The sequence below is a fragment of the Lissotriton vulgaris genome, chromosome 5 (assembly GCF_964263255.1).
Source record: "Lissotriton vulgaris chromosome 5, aLisVul1.2, whole genome shotgun sequence".
Classification (NCBI taxonomy): Eukaryota; Metazoa; Chordata; class Amphibia; order Caudata; family Salamandridae; genus Lissotriton; species Lissotriton vulgaris.
Window position 1 is genome coordinate 1676546283 of NC_141693.1, and position 21667 is coordinate 1676567949.

Consider the following 21667-nt stretch of genomic DNA (forward strand, 5'->3'; position numbering starts at 1 on the left):
AATTAGTGACCCGACCTGGGTAGCCTTTGTAAGATCTTTTGCAGTGATATGTTTTCAAGAGACATGGTTGGTTGGAAATAATGTCTTCATAGAAGGATACAAAAGCTTTTTTGTACCAGCAGAGCCGTCACGTAGCGGTAGAGCCAAAGGGGGTTTGGCTGTGTTTATCAATCTAGCATTGGTTTGCACAGTCAAAAGATATTCCTTCTGTAATACCGATATTCAAGTGCTGTTGGTTAAGAAAGGGAAAGACTCACTAACCCTGATTAATTTTTATAACGCCGTAAATTATAACGGCGAGTGTAGTCTTGTGGACCTGGGTAACTTCCTTAGGAACAGATTGGAGTCCCTCCCACACCATATACTCATTGTAGGGGACTTCAACGCACACCCCTGTGGGAATCCAGGGGTTACTGTATCAGGCTCATTGGGCTGCTACAGACAGAGAGGTTTCCATTTTGATCATACACGGCGGGGTAACTTGTTGAATGACCCTCTGAATGAATTCAATTTAACCCCGGCCATGTCTGTGGTGGCTGACCACACCCTTCATGATGTACCCACTTACAAAGGTATCCCAGGGGGATCCTACATTGATCACATTCTCTTTTCTGGTGACCTTGGCACCTCTATTTTGGACTTTAAAATTCAGGAGAACCAACCTAGTGCTCATAACCCAGTTTGTATTCAAGTGGGTGGTGTGATTCTTGAACTGCGCAAGAAGAGGTTAGATGGTGGTGTATTAAAGTGTACTGACGGTAAACGTCGTTTAAAGTGGGCAACGGTAGACCCGACCCACTTATGAGTTAATTAATAGTACATGTGGCCCTGAGTTGTCTCTTTGTGTGTCTGCGGCACATTTGCCCAATGAGATTCTGTCTGCTTTTGATGGCATTGTATCTAAAGTTGGGGCAATGTTAACCGTGCCCTCCATAGGGCCGTCCCGCAGTGGTCTGAAATGGTTTGATCACTCTTGCTCTAAGGCAAGTCGTGACCTAAAGGCGGCACTAAAGGCTAGGCCCAGAGACCCTGCACGAATTAGGGCTTCATGCATTTGTTGCAAGAAGGCCCTAGATAAACGCCAATTAGAAGTGAAGGGCTCTATTTGGGAAAACCTGTTAGATCCCAAAATCCTTGGAAATAGTGCAAAGTTTTGGGAAATTATAAATAAACCTCTTTTTGAACTAACAGGTAACTCCGCTGTAGGTACTAACATACCAGAAGAAGAGTGGGTCTCTCATTTTAGCTCGATTTGTAACAGTAATTTACCACAAGCAGAACTTAAAAATGGTGTTTTAGAAGACAACCCTCTGTGCTTCTCTATCAGCGAGGTTGAAAAGGGAATCAAGGGCCTAACCAGTAACAAAGCCCCAGGGCCCGACGGTTTGCCCCCGGATCTTTTTAAGTCATGTGTATCACTATGGGCACCTGTCCTTACCGCTGTGCTTAATGCAGCCATTGTATCTGGATGCCCCAGGTTGTGGGAGGTCTCCACGATAGTTCCCGTATTTAAGAAAGGGGACCGTAACAGTACGGCCTGCTACAGACCAATATCTTTAATTGATTCTGTGGTCAAAGTAGCGGGGGGGGGGGGTAATCTTGAATAGATTAACAAACTGGGCTGAAGAGCACAATATAATCTCCCCGATCCAATACGGCTTTAGACCAGGTCACTCCACGATCTCAGTGTCTTAGGGTCCTGGGAAAATACACCTTAGCACGTCAAGGCATAATACACATGGCTTTTATGGACCTCTCATCAGCCTTCGACTGTTAATCGGACCAAGCTCTGGGAGGCCATGGGTCACATGGGCGTGGAGCAAAATTTTGTTAATCTGCTGGTAGATCTGCACCAGGACACGAGGGCTAACGTACGTTACTCCCAAGAGCTAAAGGTAGCAAGAGACTTTGGAGTGCATCGGGGAGTCCGGCAGGGCTGTATTTTAGCTCCGTTTCTTTTTAATTTATACATCAACAACTTGGAAGAGAATCTTTTAAATACTGGAGCAGATTATCCCTATGTTGGACGTAAAGGATTACCCGTCCTACTTTATGCAGACAACGCCGTTTTGCTGGCAAGGACCGCAAAAGGGCTTCAATTGTTACTTAACTCCTTTTACAGCTTCATGAAATCCCGAGACCTTGCAATTAACAATACAACATCTTTTGTAATGAATGTAGGGAAGGGCTCCAAAAAGACACCCTCATTTCATGTTAATGGGGAGAAGATCCCTACCACAAAAACCTTTTCATATCTGGGTGTCCTGTTTGATAATCAGTTGAAATGGGGCCCTGCAGGCCAGAGGAAAAGGGGAGAGCTAACTCGGGCTAACGCAGCCATTTTTAGCTTTGCTAGGAAAATGGGCAATCACCCAATTGTTGCAGTGCTAAAAAATTTACCAGGCAAAGAGTGGCGATAGCCTGTTATGGGAGTGAGCTTTGGGGGCACACGATAACCAATGACTTGGCGGTAGCAGAAAACAACTTCCTGAAACAGATGCTGGGGGTCCCAAGGGGAACGGGCATTTATTTTTTTTATTTTTTTCAGAACAAGATTTTATTTTGGCTTTGATAAATTGCATAACAAGCACAGCACCCCGGGAGTCAGAGGAGCTGCGAGCATTAGAGTAGTAATCACAGTCAAGCAATTCAATCAACAGTTCAAGAGGAAGAAATGCAACCACGGCCCCCCTCCCTCCACCCTCCCACTCCCCCAACCCGGAAACCCCCCCCCCCCCCTCCCCCCCACCCATTGCACAGCGTCTAAACAAATTCCAAATACAGATACAGTAAGAAGCGTACAGTGTGTATGTCTCATGGCCCGGGATCAGCGTCCAAGTGCCCTTCCGCAGGCCGATCAGGTGTTGTTGGTTCCAGCCACAGTCCACGATAGTCCGCCCATCACTTCCAGCCCCTAGCTACAAAGATCCGGCGTTCCAGTCCCATGTAAAACTCCAATCCCCTTTTCCACACTCCCACCAGAGGGGCCCTAGGGTCTTTCCAGGCACGGGCCACGTCTCTCTTGGCCACAGTAAGGCCCAACAATAGCAGATGTTGTTTGTAAATATTCCCCCCCCACCTGTTCCATGACACGGAGAAGACCCAACCGCGGCGAACGGGGGAGCTCCCAGCCCAGCACCTCAGACAGGCAGTCCCACACTCCAGACCAAAACCTCTGCAGCCCGGCACACGACCACACAGTATGGAGAAAGGTGCCCACCCCTCTACCACATCTCAAACAATCTAGGGACACAATCAGGTCACTCCGTTCCCTTCTGTAGTAGGCCCTGTGGAGATACTTGAATTGAATAAATCGTAGACGTACCGCAATGGCAGCTCCTCTCGGGGCCTCAAGCGCTTCCCTCCAGTCCTCCTCCTCAAAAGTACCAACATCCCTCTCCCATTTATTCCTTAGGCCATCTAGGGAAGTTGAGCAATGTGTCACTAATGTTTGGTAGATGCTGGATATCTTTTTACTTTCTAATTCCCCCATGAATACCTTGGCCTCCAGTGGGCTGAATTCCGGTAAGGAGTCTAGGCCCCTCAGGGTGGATGTAATGGCGTGCCTAAGCTGCAAATATCTAAAGAACTGGATCTGGGGCATATCATATTCCTCGCGTAGTTCCTGGAACGACTTGAGGGTCGTGCCCCTGACAACGTGTCCTAGGGCTGATATTCCAATCGCGTCCCAGCCCCGAAACCCCGGCAGGGACGCCAATAACGGTAGTAGCCCATTTCGCCAGAGAGGAGTTTCTCTCGTAAGTTTGTTCCACCACCCCATGCGGCGGAGGGCGTCGCGCCATATACGATACACTATTTGAGTGACTACTGGGAGTCTCTTTCTCCTACTTGCCGAGTAAAATATGGTATGTAGCGTGTCCGGGTCCATCATGTGCCTCTCCAGGGCATAGGCCGGGTCCCCATACCACCACTCGTTCAATATCAGAAGATGGGAAGCCTGGTAATAGGACAGAATATCCGACGTCGCTAGGCCGCCACAGTATGTGGAAAGGAAGCATGTGCGTAGCGCCACTCTCGCCACTCCCCCAGCCCAAAGAAACTGAGTGCCGAGTTGACTTGTCTGAACCACTGCAGTGAAATGGGATATGGGTGGTTTTGTAGTTGGTACAACAGACGCGGGAGGGCCACCATCTTAAATATGGCTGAGCGGCCATACACATTGAGAGGCATGCGGGACCAGGTGGTCATATCCGAGCGGATGCGTTCCCACACTGGCACAACATTGCGCGACCAGGAGACTCCACACAAATCTGTCAGAAACACACCTAGGTATTGAAGGCCTCCCGTCGCTTCCTGCAACGTCTCCGCCCAGGGCCCCAGGCTACTGCGCTCCACCAGCAACCACAGCACAGATTTACGTTGGTTCAGGCGGAGGCCCGACACCTCTCCAAATATCCGCATCATGTCTAGGACCCGCGGCCCCGATTTGTTCAGGTCTGTAAGGAAGAATAGGATGTCATCTGCATATAGTGTGATTCTATCGGAGGGTCCCGCCTGCCATTCGACACCCCGCATCTGAGTGTCAATTCTCACCAATGCTGCCAGCGGCTCCATGGCTAGGGCGAATAAGTAGGGCGACAGAGGGCACCCTGCCTGGTGTCCCGACCTATAGGGAAGGGGTCAGACACCGCCCCAGCTACTCTCACAGACGCAGTTAGGTCTGTATACAGTAGATGCAGATATGACAGAAAGCGGAGCCCGAGGTTCAGGCGGGACAGAAGTGCACGAAGGTAGACCCAGCTCACTGAGTCGAAAAGCCTTATCAATGTCGGCCAGCAAGAGCGCCGCAGGAATCCCCGCTGCTCGGGCCGCCTCCACCACCACCTGTGCACGTCTAATATTATGTTGTGTTGCTCTATGGGGCATGAACCCGGCCTGATCGGGGTGAACAAGGTCGGTAATGTACGGGAGAAGACGATTGGCCAGCGCCTTCGCCAATATTTTCGATTCGGTGTTTAATAGCGATATTGGTCTGTAGGACTCGGGCAGATCAGGGGGCCTACCGGGCTTGTGAAAAACCACAATCTTCGCATGCCGCCAGTCCCTCGGGAGCCGGCCACTCTCCCTGGCCGCCTCCAGAGCCCTACCGTTAGTATGCACCCAGCTGGAGATGGTATTTCTTGAAAAATTCACAGGGGAACCCATTGGGTCCAGGGGCCTTGCCTGCATTTAATTCTCCGAGGGCTGTTCCCAGCTCCTCCGCCGACAATGGGAGGTCAAGTCGAGCGCGCCCTTCATCTGAAATCGCTCGTGGCGGAAGGTCAGCGAGAAATTTGTCCACTTCTTCCGCCTGAAGGTGTTACTGGGGGGCATATTGGGCCGCATAATACTGTGCAAAACTGGCCGCCAGGGCCGCTGGGGCTGTCATGGGTGTACCCTCCTCATCGCGAAGACACAGCAAGTACTGTGCATGGAAGGTGCTCTGGCAGAGTCTGTATAACATCGAGCTGGATTTATCGCCCCATTGGTAGATCCTACTTTGAGTCGCCAACCACAACTGCCTGGCCTCATCTATCTGCAGGGAGGCGTATTACTGCTGCAACAGTAGCAGTTGACCCACGTCTTCCTCACTCCCACCCACGCGGCAACTTTCTTCCTGATCACAAACCCGGTCTGCAGCACTTAAAATATCTTCCCTACGTGCCCTACGGGCAGCCGCACACCAAGCGATGTCTACCCCTCGAAGTGTAGGCTTCAGGGCTTCCCAGAGAGTCATGGCATCTGTGTCAGGGTTATCATTCTCATTCCAGTAGTGTGCAGTAGCCTACCTCATGTGTGTTTGATAGGGTTCTTGCTGCAAATTCCACGTGGAAAGACGCCATCTGAACGGCTGTCGTCGTTTGTCTAGGAGTAGGTCTATCGCTACTAGGGAGTGGTCCGACAGACCTCGTGGCAGGATAGATGTGGAACCCACCCTCCCGACCCAGGCTTGAGGGATAAATAGGCAGTCGATCCTAGAGAAGGACTTATGCACCGCTGAGACATAGGTGTACTCACGACTGTGGGCGTGCTGGTGTCGCCACACGTCTACCCATCCCATCCCTCTCACCATGCCATTCAGTTTAGTTGGTGCATCCGGGGGCAACTCACCTCCTAGCCTGTGTCTATCCATCCGTACATTCATTACATCTTTCCAGTCACCACCAACCACTGCCATAACATCTGGTATCTCGGCCCACACACTGAACAGTTTTTCAATAAGGGCTCCTTGCAGTGGGGGCGGGGCATACACACTCCCAAAGACTATTGGTTCAGTGCCTATCTTACCCTGGATGAACGCATATCTGCCTTGTGTGTCAAGCCATTGAGTTTCATGAACGTAGGACAGCCTACGGTGTACCAAGACTGCCACTCCACGAGATCCCCTCGCAAACCCGGCATGGTATACCTGCTGAAAGCCGTCCCGCTGCAGGCTAAGGGTCTTAGTACCCATGAGGTGAGTCTCCTGTAACAGTAATACATCTGCCCCATCTCTCTTCCCCTGTCTTAGGACCGCCCCTCTCTAAATCCTGTCTAGCATCCCCCGCACATTCCAGCTCACAACACGCATCGATGCCGTCTGCAGGCCTGATTCAGGGTATTAACCGCCATCGAAGGGCAGAAAAATGAACAGTCCGAGCATACGAGACCACACACACATACCTCGCTTCAATAGTACATGAAAGAACACTGTGCAATTCAACGCCTCCCGCCTCCCAGTACCCTCCTTCCGCAAACCCCCAACAAGCCCCCCAACCCCCACCCCCTCCCAAGTCCCAACATCGGCCCGCTCCCCCCCACCCCATACCTCAAAAGCATTGAAGTATCTGTCGCGGTATAGGTCAACTGCGGCCCCCAACGGGAGGCCAGAGATCCACTATCCCAATGGATCCCCATGAACTTCCAACTCCGTTCCCACTCCACGCCCCCAACAAAACTCCTATAAAATGAGGGGTTGCCGCCTTGTAGTCCACCCCCCCACTGAACCCGCATCCCGTGACTGTAAATCCACAATTATTTGCCAGTGTTAGTGTTACCATAGGCGTAGATCATCTCCATTCAGGCCTGCAATAGCCGCCACGCAGCCTGTACTATAATAGACAAATCAAACAGGTACTCCCCGTCTCTTTAATCCTCACGGATCCACTGTCGGAGAGTCTGGGGGTTTAGTTTCCTCTGCGGTCCCCTTCTTGGCTGGGAAGCGTTTCGTGGAGCGAGATCTCAAGTTGCTTCTGCTGCGTGAGCGCTGGGGCGTCCGCGGCGGCGCCACCGAAGAGGACGAGTCTGAGTCTCTAGCCGGCGGCGTGTGTGGTCGGACACGTACAGTTTCGTCTGTCCATGCAAAGACTTCTTCAGGGGAATTAAAGAAGAGGGTGCGGGATTGAAAGATCACTCGTAGCCGAGCCGGATAAAGTAGAGCATATTGGATCTTGAGGCCCCGCAGGCGGGCTTTAGCAGCCGTGAAGGACTGCCGTTGTTGCTGCACTAATCGTGTGTAGTCTGGGAAGATCATTATCCGCTGATTATTCCACAGGAGGGGCTCTTTCAACCGGGCTTGCTTCAGGATCGTGTCCCGATCATGGTAGTTGAGCAGCTTGGCTATCACCGGCCGCGGTCGTTCACCAACTGGTGGCTTCTGAGCGAGCGGCCTATGAGCCCGCTCTATGATGAAGCAGCGGGAGAGGGACTCCGGCGGGATCCAACCCTCCAACCACTCAGTAAGAAAGGCTTCCATGTTTCCCTTCTCACAGTCCTCTGGAAAGCCGACAAAGCGCAGGTTATTGCGTCGAGCTTGTCCTTCGGCATCCTCGGCTCAGAGAGCTAGGCCCTTTGTATGCCCTCCATATTGGTCACTCTATTCTTCAAGGCTGCCATTTCGCCCTCCACTCCAGTAATCCGGGGTTGCTGCCTCCGTGATGCGGGCCACTGCATTTCGCATATCTTGTCGCAGCAGGGTCACATCAGCTCCAACGGCCCCAGTTTTTGCGTCCAATGTATCTCGGGATTGGGTGATTGCCGCCAGGATAGCGGCGTTGTCTGGCCCAGCGGCCTGTTGTCCTCCTGAAGCTCCAGGGTTTCCACTTGGGCCCGTGAATTTGTCGATTGTTCCTTGTTTCGAGGTCCCACCGCCACTCCCGCCTCTGGTCATGGTGGACGATACGGAGGGTAGTCGTCGGGTCACCCCCGCAGCCCCTCCACAGGCCCCGACAGTAGGCAGCAGGGAGTCCGGGCCACGTCCGCCTATCGCGGCCTCAGAGTCTGTCCGTGGCGTCCCTCCCCCGGACTCGCCAAAATTCCCACTGACCGTTGGGATCTGAAGTCGTGTATCTAGGGCTTCGTGGGTAAGTGGGCTCAGGCCGTCACTGGTTCGTCAAGTTCCTCTAGGCCGCTGCCGCTCAGCCACGTTTCCTGCAAGATGGCGCTGGACTCCGGGCGCCCGCCACTGCCACCCACCGCCAGGTGAGGCCTATACGTTGAAGCGAAGATCTGCTGTCCACTGCCTGTTTCGGCCGCCAGAGTGTCGGACCTCACAGAAAGGGCGCCAATGAACTTCACCCGCCTCAAGTTCAGCGCACTCACGCTTCGAGGTCCAGGGCCACCGCGGTCCGATCTGACCGCCGGTTCCCCACAGTCCTCTCGTCGCTCTTTCACTCCTCCGGGCTGCCGCCGCGTGCTCCAGCGCACACCCACCACAGAGGTCCCTCCGCCGGGTGTCTGGCCTCCCTCTGGGTCCTCGCCCCCACCTACGGTCAGTTGGCCGATGTCGTGCCAGCCGCAGCCGCCCAGCAGCAAGTGGGCCCCCTCGGTGCAGCGCACTGCCCAACGCAGGGTATCGACAGCGGTCACTCTCCAGCAGCTATGTCTCAGGAGGGGTCGGGCTGCCGTGCAGCCCCGCTCCGCTGTCTGCCGTCTGATGGTTCCCACCCCGGGCGCCCTCGAAATCGAGGTCCCGGCGTCACCCTGCAGTGTAGGCCGCTCCGCCTACGGGGCCGATTGCACCCGCTACGAGTCACTGGAGCCGAGATTCTCGCCACACCTGCCGGACACCCTCCGCCACTCTTCTCTGCCACGGGACGGGCGCTGGCGAGGGGGCTAAATAAAGATATGCCACTTAATCACCAACTTTTGAGAGAAGCCTTATCCTGGGACAATATGCATAAAATCCTGTGGCTTAAATATCTATAAGACTGTTTCTCAGAACTGGGCCGCCCTGAGCTTTTTCTAAGACCCGAGTCTATTAGCAGTTCTGACGTTACATTTGTGAGGAAAACCTTTTCCCTCTCTCGGTATTTGCATCGAGAGGAGGTGGAACTGAACAAAAGTAGTGTTCGTAAATATGTCGTAATAAAATCTACACCCAGTATGGAACCGTATCTGTCCTGGCCAATGTCAGGCTTTGATGGATTTCTGTTAACTAGGTTCCGTTTGGACCTTTCCCACTTACTGCTTGCTGCTCCCAAGGGGAGTCACCGAGGCCAAGTGCCACCGCCCTGCGGCTGCGACAATGTGTCTCCGCAGGACCTGGTGCACTTCCTATTTATTTGTTCTTATTATGACATACCTCGGAGACTCTATTTAAAACCCCTTTTGAAAAAAACGAATTTTACACAGGTTAGACCTGCACTTTGTTATTTACAGCTGCTAACCCACGATTGCACTTTATTTGTATCCAGTTTTTTTAAATTAGCACTAAAATTTTGAAATAGCATGGAGGGATAAATGTTTTAAACCTGTTTTTAACATTGTAACGCATATGGTGAATTGTTACTTTTAACTCTGGAAGTGGTTTTTAGACTGTATTAATTTATTTTTAAAATCATGTCTATTGAAATGTGCTTTTATGGTTGTTTGCTCGAATAACCGAATAAAGATATTTGAACTTTAACTTGAATGGATGAATGAATGGTAAGGTGGATGGATAGAAAGCAATCTAGAACGTTGAAGCAGCCCCATCTAAGAACAGTCTAGCCCCCGTGCTTCATCTGCTTATTGCTTTGAGGGTCATGGTTCAAGGTGGGAGTTATGTAAATGTTCTGGCTGCATGGCCTACAGGCAGGCAGGCAGGCCAGATCTTTATGCGACAGAGATGGATGACACGTTAGTTATTCTAGTGTTCAGAGGCGCTCATGGACTCCACATTCCTCCCCCATAACCACCTTCGGACCTTCACATTCCCCCCGTTCAATCTGACTCTGAACCGCATTTATACCAGAGCTGCCGAGCACACACCTGAAGAAAACACAAGAAGATTGCACACATGATTTAACCCCCGCCACAACAGGATGTGTGTGCGAGAGGGAATATGTTGGGGTAAATAATGCCTCTCCTACCTCGCTACATGTATAGAAGCTAGGCAGAGTGAGAGATGCTATACCAGTGAAAATTAAGGCACACCAATACAAGATGTTATTTGGAGTAAGTGTAGTGATGCATGCAGGCCCAGTGGATGGCCATTTGTAACTACATTGTTATATATTATTACCATAGTTGCGGGAGATGGGTGTAGGTCTTCTGGGCCTACGTGCTCTTCGTCTCAGCTGCTCACGCCCTGGGCCGATGCAAGAAGATTATGCTGTAGTACTGGTGGAGTACCGGGCATTTATGCGCAGAGCCTGTAACATGCCGTCTGTTGTGATTGTTGGGGGAACGGAAAGGCAGCCCCCCTCAAGGCTTCATATGGTATGAGTTATACCCCACCCTTACTCCACGCTGGTAATAAATAGCATTATGCACCCTATGCATCTGCTTATAGAGTGTGTATCACTGACAAGCACACAGTTACATTCTGAGCAATGGCTGCCTCACATGCACACATCTGCTCCAATTCCCCAGCCACATTTTGCAGCACCTACAATGCGCTCCACAGAGGCCGTGAGAGCCGTAAGTTTGCCCACCTCAATGACGATTTTTTTAAAAGAATCAAGCTAAGTTGAAATGGTAGAAGAAAACTGACAGATTTCCCTACTTTAAAGTACATAAACTGGATGTCCCGGTTAAAGAACCACAACGTAGCCTAAAATGATACTAGTTGGCACAGGTTTTGACATTTGGACATCTTGAAAGCTGAAAAAACTCATCCTTAGCACAAAAAGAAGATCGCCATATCAAGATCATTTATGCGTCCTGCATGGGGACCCACAATGCCCCCTTTCTCATCAGAAATGCCTCTTCTATCCCCTCTTTAAAAAAAAAAAAAAGTACATAAATTTGATCTGTTCATTGGTTTAAAAAAAACCTTCTGATTTGCCCTTATGGCCTGACATGTGTTTCTCTGTCCTTGCCTTCTTCCTCCGTAGCGCGGTTTTCTCTATCCCCCTTGCCCCCTGCCAAGTCGCTTTGTGTGACAGAGTAGGGCTTTCCTGATCCGGCACTCTCCTCCTGCCTCCAAACAGGCCGCTGTTCTTCTCGACCCCAAACGTCTTCTTGATCATCGACTCACTTTACTTAATGCAAACCGCCTATTGCTTACGGATGAGATTGTTTGTCATCCATTCACTGCCTATTTCACTGCTTAACATGATGTTCGAAAGGTCTAATTTACCAGCGCTCTCTATGAACCCTGTAGATCGCTCTCGCCACTTATTTTCGTTAAATGTCTACATATTATACTAACCCATTGCACAACCCATGTTCATACCCCTACAAACTCTCTCGATCTGGTGTCCTCTTGTTAACTTGTATCTGTTAAAGTGCTCTGCGTAGGTATGAATGTAAGCTAGTGACCATTGTCCTTCTGTTACTAACCACAATGTCAAGCATTGTGTCACCAGAGTTTTTAATGTGTGTGAAAAGTTGTCTGCACATTTATTCATATTTTGCAGAGTCTGAGTTAGGGACTGTCTAGTCACGGTTGACCCCATTAGTACAAAGGATGAGCCATTTATTGTTTTACTAAAACCTTTGGCCAAATGTGTTGGTTTTTCCCCCCCCCCAAAAAAATGGTCCCCATTTGATGACTGAATAAAGCTAGGTGAAACAAATGTGTCCTCCGAAGGTCCATAGCTGGAGTTCGAAAGCTTTGTGGAGATACATATCCAACCCGAAGAATCCTCACCTAAATTGGATGTATCTACTCTTAGGATTTGGTGGGGACTAGATTAAGGTCCGGTATGTCTTAATATGTAAAACCATAGTGCCTCTAGAGGTTGTGCATTTTCCTTTTCCCATCACTGTATTTAGAAAGGTACACATGTTTTCTTTGTGAACACTCCAGCATTAACACCTGGACCTTTCCCTTTTCAGATGTTGTTAGAGAAGTTGAATGGGACTGTCCCATGCTTGCTGGACACAACCACAATCCCTGCTGAAGAGCTAACTATGAAAACCTCTCGTTCCGGTGCAGATTCTGGAATAGGGGAAGTTACCGCAGCCAGCAACACCCGGGCGGCCAATGGGGAGCCCTCACAACATCCATACAACCGCACCTTTTCTTCACATTTCCACAGCTTTGTGGAGCAGTGCCTGCAGCGGAAACCTGACATGAGGTAATGCGTGGAGCATATAACAGCAGGTCTCTTGAGCACTCCATATAAGTGGATGTAAATGCAAAGCCCTATCTCGTGGAGCATAATGTCGAAACCGCACACATTGTATTAAACAAAGAACATCAGATTTGCACTTTTTTAGTGAAAGATCCACCTTAAATCATTTATGTTCAGCGTTGTTCTGTATATTATTGACTAAATCTGTAATTGAGCAAAGTCTAACTTCTTCAGTCTGCCTCTCTGGCTAGGCAACCACTGTCCTGCCACACACAGCATTTGAAGTGCCATCTAGTACAGTCTTCTTCCTACTCTGGGATGTCGTTCAGTTTGTATAGCACCTGCTCATTATTACCACACAGAAAACTTATCATAAGAAATACAGTCTTGTTTTTCATGGTGTCCATATCCTAAGGTAGATGGGTTGGCTAGGCAGCAGCTCATTTTAAAACCCACGCACTGTTGGTTCATCAGAGCTGTGAACTGTCCATAGAAGAGTTTGGAACCACCAGGCTTGATTGAAGCCTAGTGCATGAACTTGGCACAAGATGGCTTTCTACTTCTACTCCAGTGGCTGAAAACGCTCCTCAATTAACATTTTCCAAACTCCTACCTAATCTTAAGATTCTCCTGTAAAATGTTATATCCTAATGAGTACTTTGAGAAAGTGAATCATTAGTTGAAGTGGATGGTAGTCCTCTTCAAGTAATAATGAACCTCTTCCTTACTTGGTCCAGTTGGGACTCAATAATGTAAATCTGAGCTCAACCCTTGCTAGCTATAGCACAGGACAGACAAGCTCAACTTAGAAGCAATGTGTAAAGCATTTATCAGTACCATAACTGTTAAAAGGTACAAACCACAATAAAAATCTCACTCCAATTTATAGAGAAAAGTCTAATGAACAAATAGACCTCAAAATGCAAAAAATCGGATGGAGAAAACTGGCATGATTTTTCAAAAGTTTAGATTTTTCAAGCATCAAAAAGCGCAAAGCGTCAATTGCGGGTATCTGTGTGCGCTAGAATGGGTCAAAATCAAAAGTTAAGGTCGGGTGAGATGGAATGTGTGTTGGATGCAGGGACCAGGTTTGGTCCATTGCAAAGTTTACCTTCAGACCTAGTCTTTTTCTTGGAGAAAATCCTCTGCAACAGGGCTGCCAGAGGGCAGGGATGCCAGCCCGATGGTAAGAGGAGCTCGTTGGCATAAGCTGACTGGAGTACAGGACCTCAGTCAGAGCCTCTGCTCTGGCTGGAAGTTCAAGGCTCTTGACGTCAAAGGGAGAAGGCTGAGTGGGCGTAGTCCGAAGGTCGGGTCCAGGAAAGTGTCTTCATTGGCGGAGTGCTACTCTGAGTTGGTCCCCATGAGGCCCTCTACGTTCGGAATGTGAAACATTTTGGGAAGTTAGGATCCTTTCAGAAGGTCAAACCAACCAGTTGAGCCCAACCAGCAGTTTAACATCAGTAGCTGCGGCTTGGCAGCAGTCCAGTGATAGCTTCTGTGTTTTTGTCAATAATCCTTTAAAAAGTATGTCGCCACTTTTAGAGTTAGGCAGGAGGAACACACTGACAATTATCCAACGGCCTCAGGACCTATGGGACACCTCTGGGGTCAGGATTCACTGCTGGGGAAGCCACCAGCACGGTCCAGGGCAGGTCCAATTAGAACTAGTCAGCTGGGCTCTATAGGAAGGTGGACTTCTTGCAGCTTTTCCGTCCTTGTAGCTTAACAGGAGGTCAGCCAACTGACAATTAAAGTCCACTTCTCAGTATTGGGTACAAGTGGCAGCAGGTCCAGCCCTTGGGTCTCTCTCCACAGGTTTATCAGCAGGTGCAGTCCTTCCTCTTTCTTCCACAGGTCCAGAGGTGTTCTGAAGAAGGTACCCTGGGGTGGCACCTTTATGCCTGGCACTAGCTTGTATGTGGGGTAAATTCCATAACCAATTGGCAACAAAGGTTTTCAGGAGCAATTTTGACATCATTTCCTGGGGGTTGGTCATTGACAATCACACAGTGCCCTGCCCTGCCAAAATCCAACATGGCATCATCTTTATTCTCCTGGTCCGGGGTAACTACAATGAAGAAAGTCACATCAACAGCCATCAATAGCCACATGTCTTCAAATGTAAATAAATCATTAGACACCCGGTATAGTTTAAATTCACGGCACGTTTGCACAAGACTCGTTTCACCTGTTTCAGTGCATGAAGGTTTGATGATGGGCTTCTCGTTGTGGTCCGTCCGTTTGGCTGAGATTTTTGTTTATTTGATGGATGTTGGAAAGGCTAGTTTGGATACATAGTTTCTCACATTACAGTAGATGATACTTTGGTTTATTCTGTGTGTTTTGAGTTTGTTTGCATTTTGGTCACTTTCTCATTGTCATTCATACTGGGTTTGGTTTTCACATGTACCTGATTAGCAAGGGTTATATCTTCAGTCACAGGATTAATGTGGATGAGCTTTCACCTATTTATAGGAATGAAGTTTGATTCATATTTTTGTTGCACGTTTTTATATCAAGCATGAGTTTATTGGCTTTGTTGCTCACAACATGGTTTGGGGTTCGTTTGAAAGAGCTAATAAACAGTTGTACATTATACATTTGGTATCATCACAATTAGGTTTCTAATTGTTTATTCACACTTGAAGCCATGTGGCTATTGACGGCTGTTGATGTGACTTTTTCTTCATTGTAGTTATCTCTGAACGAAGGGCCTACACCCGAAATGCATTGGGTATATACCACCATGGTTCCCTAAGTTTTATTGTCGATTTCGCCATGTTGCTGAAGTAAGCCTAGATGGGCATCTTGTATACATTTGAATATTGAAACCACAATCTCTTTGAATGAATTTTGAGAATATTGAAGAATAAAAAGGACAAGGTGGATTAATTTGGACTCATGCTTTTTGCTTGTATCCACTATCCACGCTCCAGTTGTGCATCTTAGATCTGATGCGCTCCTGCACACCAGTCAGTTATGAATATTTTGTCTGCTTGGGACAGGGTGCGCACCATGCTCGCACACAAAATCTACCGGTGAGCATCTATAATCAATTTGACTATGCTACATTGATGCACAATACTTATTCATAAAACTTTTTAAAAGTGTAATTTTCAACATAGTAATTTAAAATCCGACTTGGCATTCAGATTGGATTTTAAATTTCGATTAATTTGAGTTCTTGAGCCATGATTATAGCTTTTCCCAAAACTGGAGTTGGGCATCATGAGGTGCTATAATATAACCTAGTGTTATACTATTGGGGAGCCAGCCTCACCACAATGAAAAACAACTTTGAAGATTTTTCACTGCCAGGAAATGTACAACTTAAGAACATGTGGCCTAACTTTTACATATCATGCACCCTGTTCTATGAGCACTTAGGGTCTACATTTTGCGTGATTTAAGTATTAGAAAGACTGGTTTATGTCTGATATAAGGGTAGTTTTACCAGGCCAATATGGCAGTTTTAAAACTGCCATGCTAGGCTGCTGTGGCAGGCCCAGAGGCCTGTTGTACCAGGCCACTCTAGCGGTGGCACAATAAGTACTGCACTAGTCCATTAGTGCCATTTATCTTACAGGCCCTGGTTACACAAGATACCATTTACTAGGAACTTACAGGTAAGTTAAATATGCCAGTCCGGGATTAACCAATTATATATATGCTTTAGGGGTACAAGCATACTGATAAGCAGGGCCCCAGAGCAACAGGGTCGAAAAAAAAGTAAATAGTCCAATAATTGGGGGATTGTTATTCAAAAAGACCATTACTTACAATTACAATCTATATATGCTATGCACACGCAATAGAACATCTTTAATTTCCTAAGTTTAAAAAAAAAGGGCTACACCCTTTGCTCTCCATCTCGAGTAATGTTGCTCATCTGTGAAAGTTGGAATATGAGTATCGTCTGCTTGGAATCTTCACACAACTGCACAGTGTCTGTTAATGATATCATAGCACATCCTCTATTATGAACCTAGAATGACACTATGCAAGATCTGTCAAGATTAAATCTATTCGCACATCTTCTACCTAAATATTGCTTTCCCCCTTTCCTCCATTGTCTGTTGGGTTGACTGTTCCTATGTCCCTGCACACTGAGTAGCCAAAGTTTAACTTTAGAAGGTGAACAGTGTCACATTTGTTCTCGTATGGAGGCTATTACCATAGTATAACCATAGAGGCAACATGAGCAGGATCCACAGTGGCCATAAGGAAACAGGGTGAAAGGCTACCCATGTCTCTTGTGCAGTGTACCTTTTGTCCACACCCACAGCCCATATCAATATTCTCACTTTAGCAGATACGAAGCAGCATCTACGATGAGCTGAAGAAACCAGCTCAATCACGATCTAACCATAGCGAATAATGAGCAGTGCATGGACTGAACTAGACGACATGGTCCTGACCTGTTTTAGACCGAGTGCCAGCCATAGGCTGAAATGTCAATCTTAAAAGAGCACCGTCTACTTTCTCGCTCTGTGGGCATTTTCATCAGTGATGGTCTCTTTGACATCAGTGGTCACCTCGTCGTTGACAAGGGCTTCACTCGACGCATCAACAGTATTGTTCACAACCAGTCTATTTTTCCAAAGTTGTTCAGCAAGTGATGGAAAAATTATGCTCAAAACTGGCAATCCCACGCCAGTGGCAACCTGTGCCACCTCCGCTAAACCAGCAGCCTATGGCTCTTCCACCCACTCTGTAACATCCACTGACGTATCCTCCACAAACCAAGTCCACCAACTCTGGACATGCCCTTTTATAGCCACCTGAATGAGACCACTCTGGTCTTAAAAAAAACTGATCCACAAACAGCATGCTCCTTTGAAGTCTTGCAGTTTCACAAAACCTCTGGATTTTAAGGCTCCTGGAGATTGCAGGGTAGTTGGGGAAGTTTTTTGCCAATACATATCCCAACACAGACAGTACAGCAATTACTATTACTGCCAAACCTTCCACGACCAAGGGTACTTCAGAAATCGGAAGTAAAGCAACTAAAAAGCTGCACAAAAAAGTGAAGAGTAACCTTACATGATTGAGTTAAGACATAGATTAACCCAACTTCCTTGCACAGTCTACCATTCCTACCTTCCATCCTGTAACAGGTAAGATTTCAGAATGTTTGGCACTTCAGGTAACGTGTTGCAAACCTATGATAGCGATCTTCTTCTAAAAATCGTCCCTCTGCCCGCCTGCTAAATCATGTTAAATCATCCATCACAATCTAGATCCATTGCAATGTGAATTTCTCTAAATCGCAATGTGCAGTCAAAGTTTCAAAAAGTCATTGTAGTTATGAATTAGTTTCATGTCCTGGTAAAACAAATAGCCGCCTACTGACTGACCTAGGATGTGTGGGATCTGAGCAAATGCTTGAAGATACAGACCTTCAGAGTGGTCACACCTCAGGAGGTGCTCTCTCTGCTTCAGCAAGTTGCATTGATGTCCTGAGGACTATACTTCCTTATCTCTATTCTTGTCACCATAAGCTATAGCGAAGATGTCCTATGGATGGCAGCATTACCAATTCAAAGCCCGTCTGTTTGAACTCAAGTCACCCCAGAGAGTCTTCAAAAAGTGTCTGACGATAATGGCAGTGCATTGCTGAAATAAGGGCTGCCAGGTGTTTCTGTAATTGCATGACTGACTTATAAAGAGGTTCAACAACGAAAGAAACAGAGAACTCGCCCACCACTTAGCTGGCATTCTTTCATTGATTGCGGCGTACTCTGAACGAGCCCAAATTCTCTCTATTACTGTTGATTACCCTAACCTTCGTGGAAGTGTAACTCGCAATCTCTCAAGGAAAAGCATTTCCCATTCCAGTTTTAACGGCATAGCTGGTGTTCTATTGTGGTTTTTTGGTGGTTGGGGGGGGGGGGGGGGGGGGGGGTATAATTCTTTTTATTTTGCATGTAAATCAAAAAGAAACCAGGTGGCATTTGGTACAGCACGATGGTAAAAAAGGGTACATTAGCATGTAGCAAAAGGTTTCCAATCAAGTTCTCATGTTTTCCCATCCCCTGTCCCCATCCCCAGCAACACTTTGAACAGCAAAAACAACCATCCTTTCACGGTCCCAAGCTTTTCAAGTGGCACTTATAACAGGAGTACACAGGTTCCCTCGATGGGCAGTCCACTGTCACCACATCTTGGTCTACACTCGTACGGACATCCCGTGCTTCCAAAGACTGCCCTTTCCTCTTGCATACACCAGTCCATGTCCCTCTTACAGTCACATAGCTGTGGTGCAGTGTCAGCTCCCCAAAGCCTGGCTATATTGTACTTGACCACCATCAGAACCAGCTTAGCCCAGAGGCAGTCCATGTGGGTGAGATCTGTTTCACCCCAAACGTTCAGGAGCCACCATTTTGCTGAGGGCTCCAACCCACTTCCACACACACTGTTAAGACAGTCGATCACCTCTACCCAAAACCTCTGGGGCACTGGGCAGCTCCATATCATATGATAAAGCATGCCTTCTTGTCCACACTTCTTGGGGCAAAGTGCTACTTCTAGTTTACCCATGTACACTAGTGTTGTGGCTGCATAGTAACAACTACGAAGGATCTTGAGTTGTATGAGACGAAAGCACGAGTGTATGGCCACCTCATGTGTGATAGCCCCTTGTCCTCCTCCAAACCACCAGGTATCTCTCCCAGGCCTATCTCAATCGAATCAGAGTATCTGGAGTTATGCAACAGTTTCTGGTACGTGAGATTGCCTTTTCGGCTAGGTAATCCTCCAGTAGTCGGTCTTTAAGAGGGGAAGACTCGGGAGGATCTTATCCCTCCGGAATCACATTTTGCAGGGCATGGCAGACTTCCAAATGTCTATAAGCACCAGTGGGCCCTAGTTGGTAGTTTCATTGCAGTTCCGCATAGATCTGCGCCCCGTATAAATGGCTCACAATTAACCCCGGGTTGCATGTTTCTTTTGTCCATCCTGTAAGACTGTTCATCTTCCAGGAGGTACACTTAGTGATTAACAACGATTAATTGTAATGCCTTATAATATTTCTGTCTATCAGGGAAGGCTAGCTCACCATCGTACCAACCCCTCGTCAATTTCGGGAGTGCTATTCGAGGGGGATCCCGTCCCATAGGAGTGCACGGGCCACACTGTCTATGACATGGAAGTAAGACTGTGGTATTGGATAGGATGTGTTCTGAAGTGCATAAAAAAATCGTAGGAGGGCCATAATTTTGAAAAAAGCCACCTTTCCCAGTAAGGAAAGAGGCCAGGTCCTCCAGTGCTTCACATCCCTCTGCAAGCATGTAGGTGGAGGCTTAAGGTTGTTGGTGTAAAAAGTGCGTTGATCCGTTGTGATAAAAATGCCCAGGTAACCAAATCCTTCTGCAACCACCCTGGCCTCACAGTCGTCGGGTATAACTGGGAACTCTGCAAGAAGGACCTAAATCTGGAACGTATTCCAGTTCATAGTGTAACCGGAGTATTTACAATAGAGTGCAAAACGTGCATTAACCTGTCCAATGTGGAGGAGGGGTTGGCCACATAGAGCAGGATCTGCATAATGGGAGATCTGATCCTCCCAGTCTGCAGTCCATCTCAACCCTCGAATCATGGAACCCCTCTGAACCCATGCTGCCAGTGGCTCCAGGATTAAAGCAAAAATCAGAGGAGGGAGAGTGGACAACCCTGCTCTCGTGCCCCACCGAAGGTGAAATGGTGCGGACGTGCCTCAATTTCGGACCACCTGAGCGTGAGGGTCTGAGTATAGTAGTCGGATCCAGGAGATGAAACTAGGACCGAATCCCAGCTTTTCTTAGACGGCGTACATAATGGGCCATTCCACCATATCAGAGGTCATCCGCGAGTCTAAAGACAGCGCAAGCACTTCACAGATTTTTGACGCCTGTTCCAGTGCCCAGTGCAGCTGTCACAGTTTAAGCACTGTGTTTCTACCCAGCATAAAGCCGGACTGATTGGGGTGAATCTATTACCTGACCACCCTAACCAATCATGTGGCCAAAAGCTTTGCCAGGATTTTTACCTCTGTGCCTCCTACAGGCCCATATCTCTTTTGAATGCAGACATCAGGTGGTTTGTCTTCCTTGTGAATAACCATTATACTCTCTTGTCTTTGGTCCTGAGGAAGCTGGCTGGTGTTGCGCCTCTCCACAAAAATGCGCAAGATGTGGGGCAACACTTGCAGCTGTCCATTTATAGAGTTCTATTGGAAGGCAATTGGGGCCCAACCTTTCCCGACACTAGGACATGGATAGCCTGTGCAACCTCATCCTCCGTCCGGTCTTCTTTCAGAGCCTGTCTCTTGTCCTTGGAGAGCCCTGACATCCGAATGTCAACCGGTATCTCAAGAGATTCATCAATCGTTGCTGCCTGCGTCTGGGAGCAGAGGTGAGCATAATAATTAGCAGACACATCTGCTATTCCCTCTCTATCCCTGGTCCGCTCTGCACAATCATCCTGGATCTCCAGGACCCACTGATACGTTGGCTCTGTCCTGTCCAACTAAGCCAGTAATTTACTGGCCCTGTCCTCCACCTCATACAGTCGATGTTGAGTAGACTGCTGGCTCTGGGACGAAGATTTTCTGGAGGTGACCACCAGTTGGAGATGTAAGTTAGGATGCCTGGGGATTCTGGGACACCGTCGGTTGGGCCACCCAAGGCTTTGGGGCGAAGGGTGCACGTATGTCTTTAGTCGTCTGGTGTTCTTACCAGCTTTGGTCGCGATCAGGGGATCCTCCAGAAAGGGGGTGCAGGCTTAGTTTGGAGAGTCAAAGTAGGTCAAAGATCACCAGATCTCAGGTCAGGATCGCTGGGGAGACCTTGTGGTGTTGGGCCACTCAAACTCGGGCTGTAGGCGTCTGTTGCAGAGTGGTGCAGACTCACGTTTTTGGATGGGGACAAGGTCTGTGGGTGAGCAAATCCGGTGCTCATGGGAGACAAAGTCTTGGGTTTGGAAGGCAGGGCAGGTCCTTCCGGTTCTTGAGGCTGCTGGCTGCAGGGCACTGGGATTTTGCTGGAGCAGGGTCGTGGTGGGGACAGGCCGGTAGGGCTGGGGTCAAGTCAGTGGGCGTCCTCCTCCTCTTCGTTTCGGAACAGCTTCTTCTGTCCTTCTTCTTTTCTTCTGGTCAGTTCTTGTCTGAGGAGGCAAGGTTCAGGGGTGCCCCTAAAAACTAGATT

At 48.3% G+C, this 21667-nt stretch overlaps 1 protein-coding gene across 5 annotated transcripts in view; it reads left to right on the forward strand.

Moving 5' to 3' along the window:
- The window catches only part of STRADA (STE20 related adaptor alpha), a 189016-nt gene that overhangs the window by 149292 nt on the left and 18057 nt on the right, over positions 1–21667 (forward strand). For all 5 annotated transcript variants that reach the window (XM_086923811.1, XM_086923809.1, XM_086923807.1 and 2 more), the window contains one exon: positions 12244–12485. In XM_086923811.1, coding sequence (XP_086779937.1) covers positions 12244–12485 — 242 coding nt within the window. The remainder of the gene's footprint in view (positions 1–12243; positions 12486–21667) is intronic.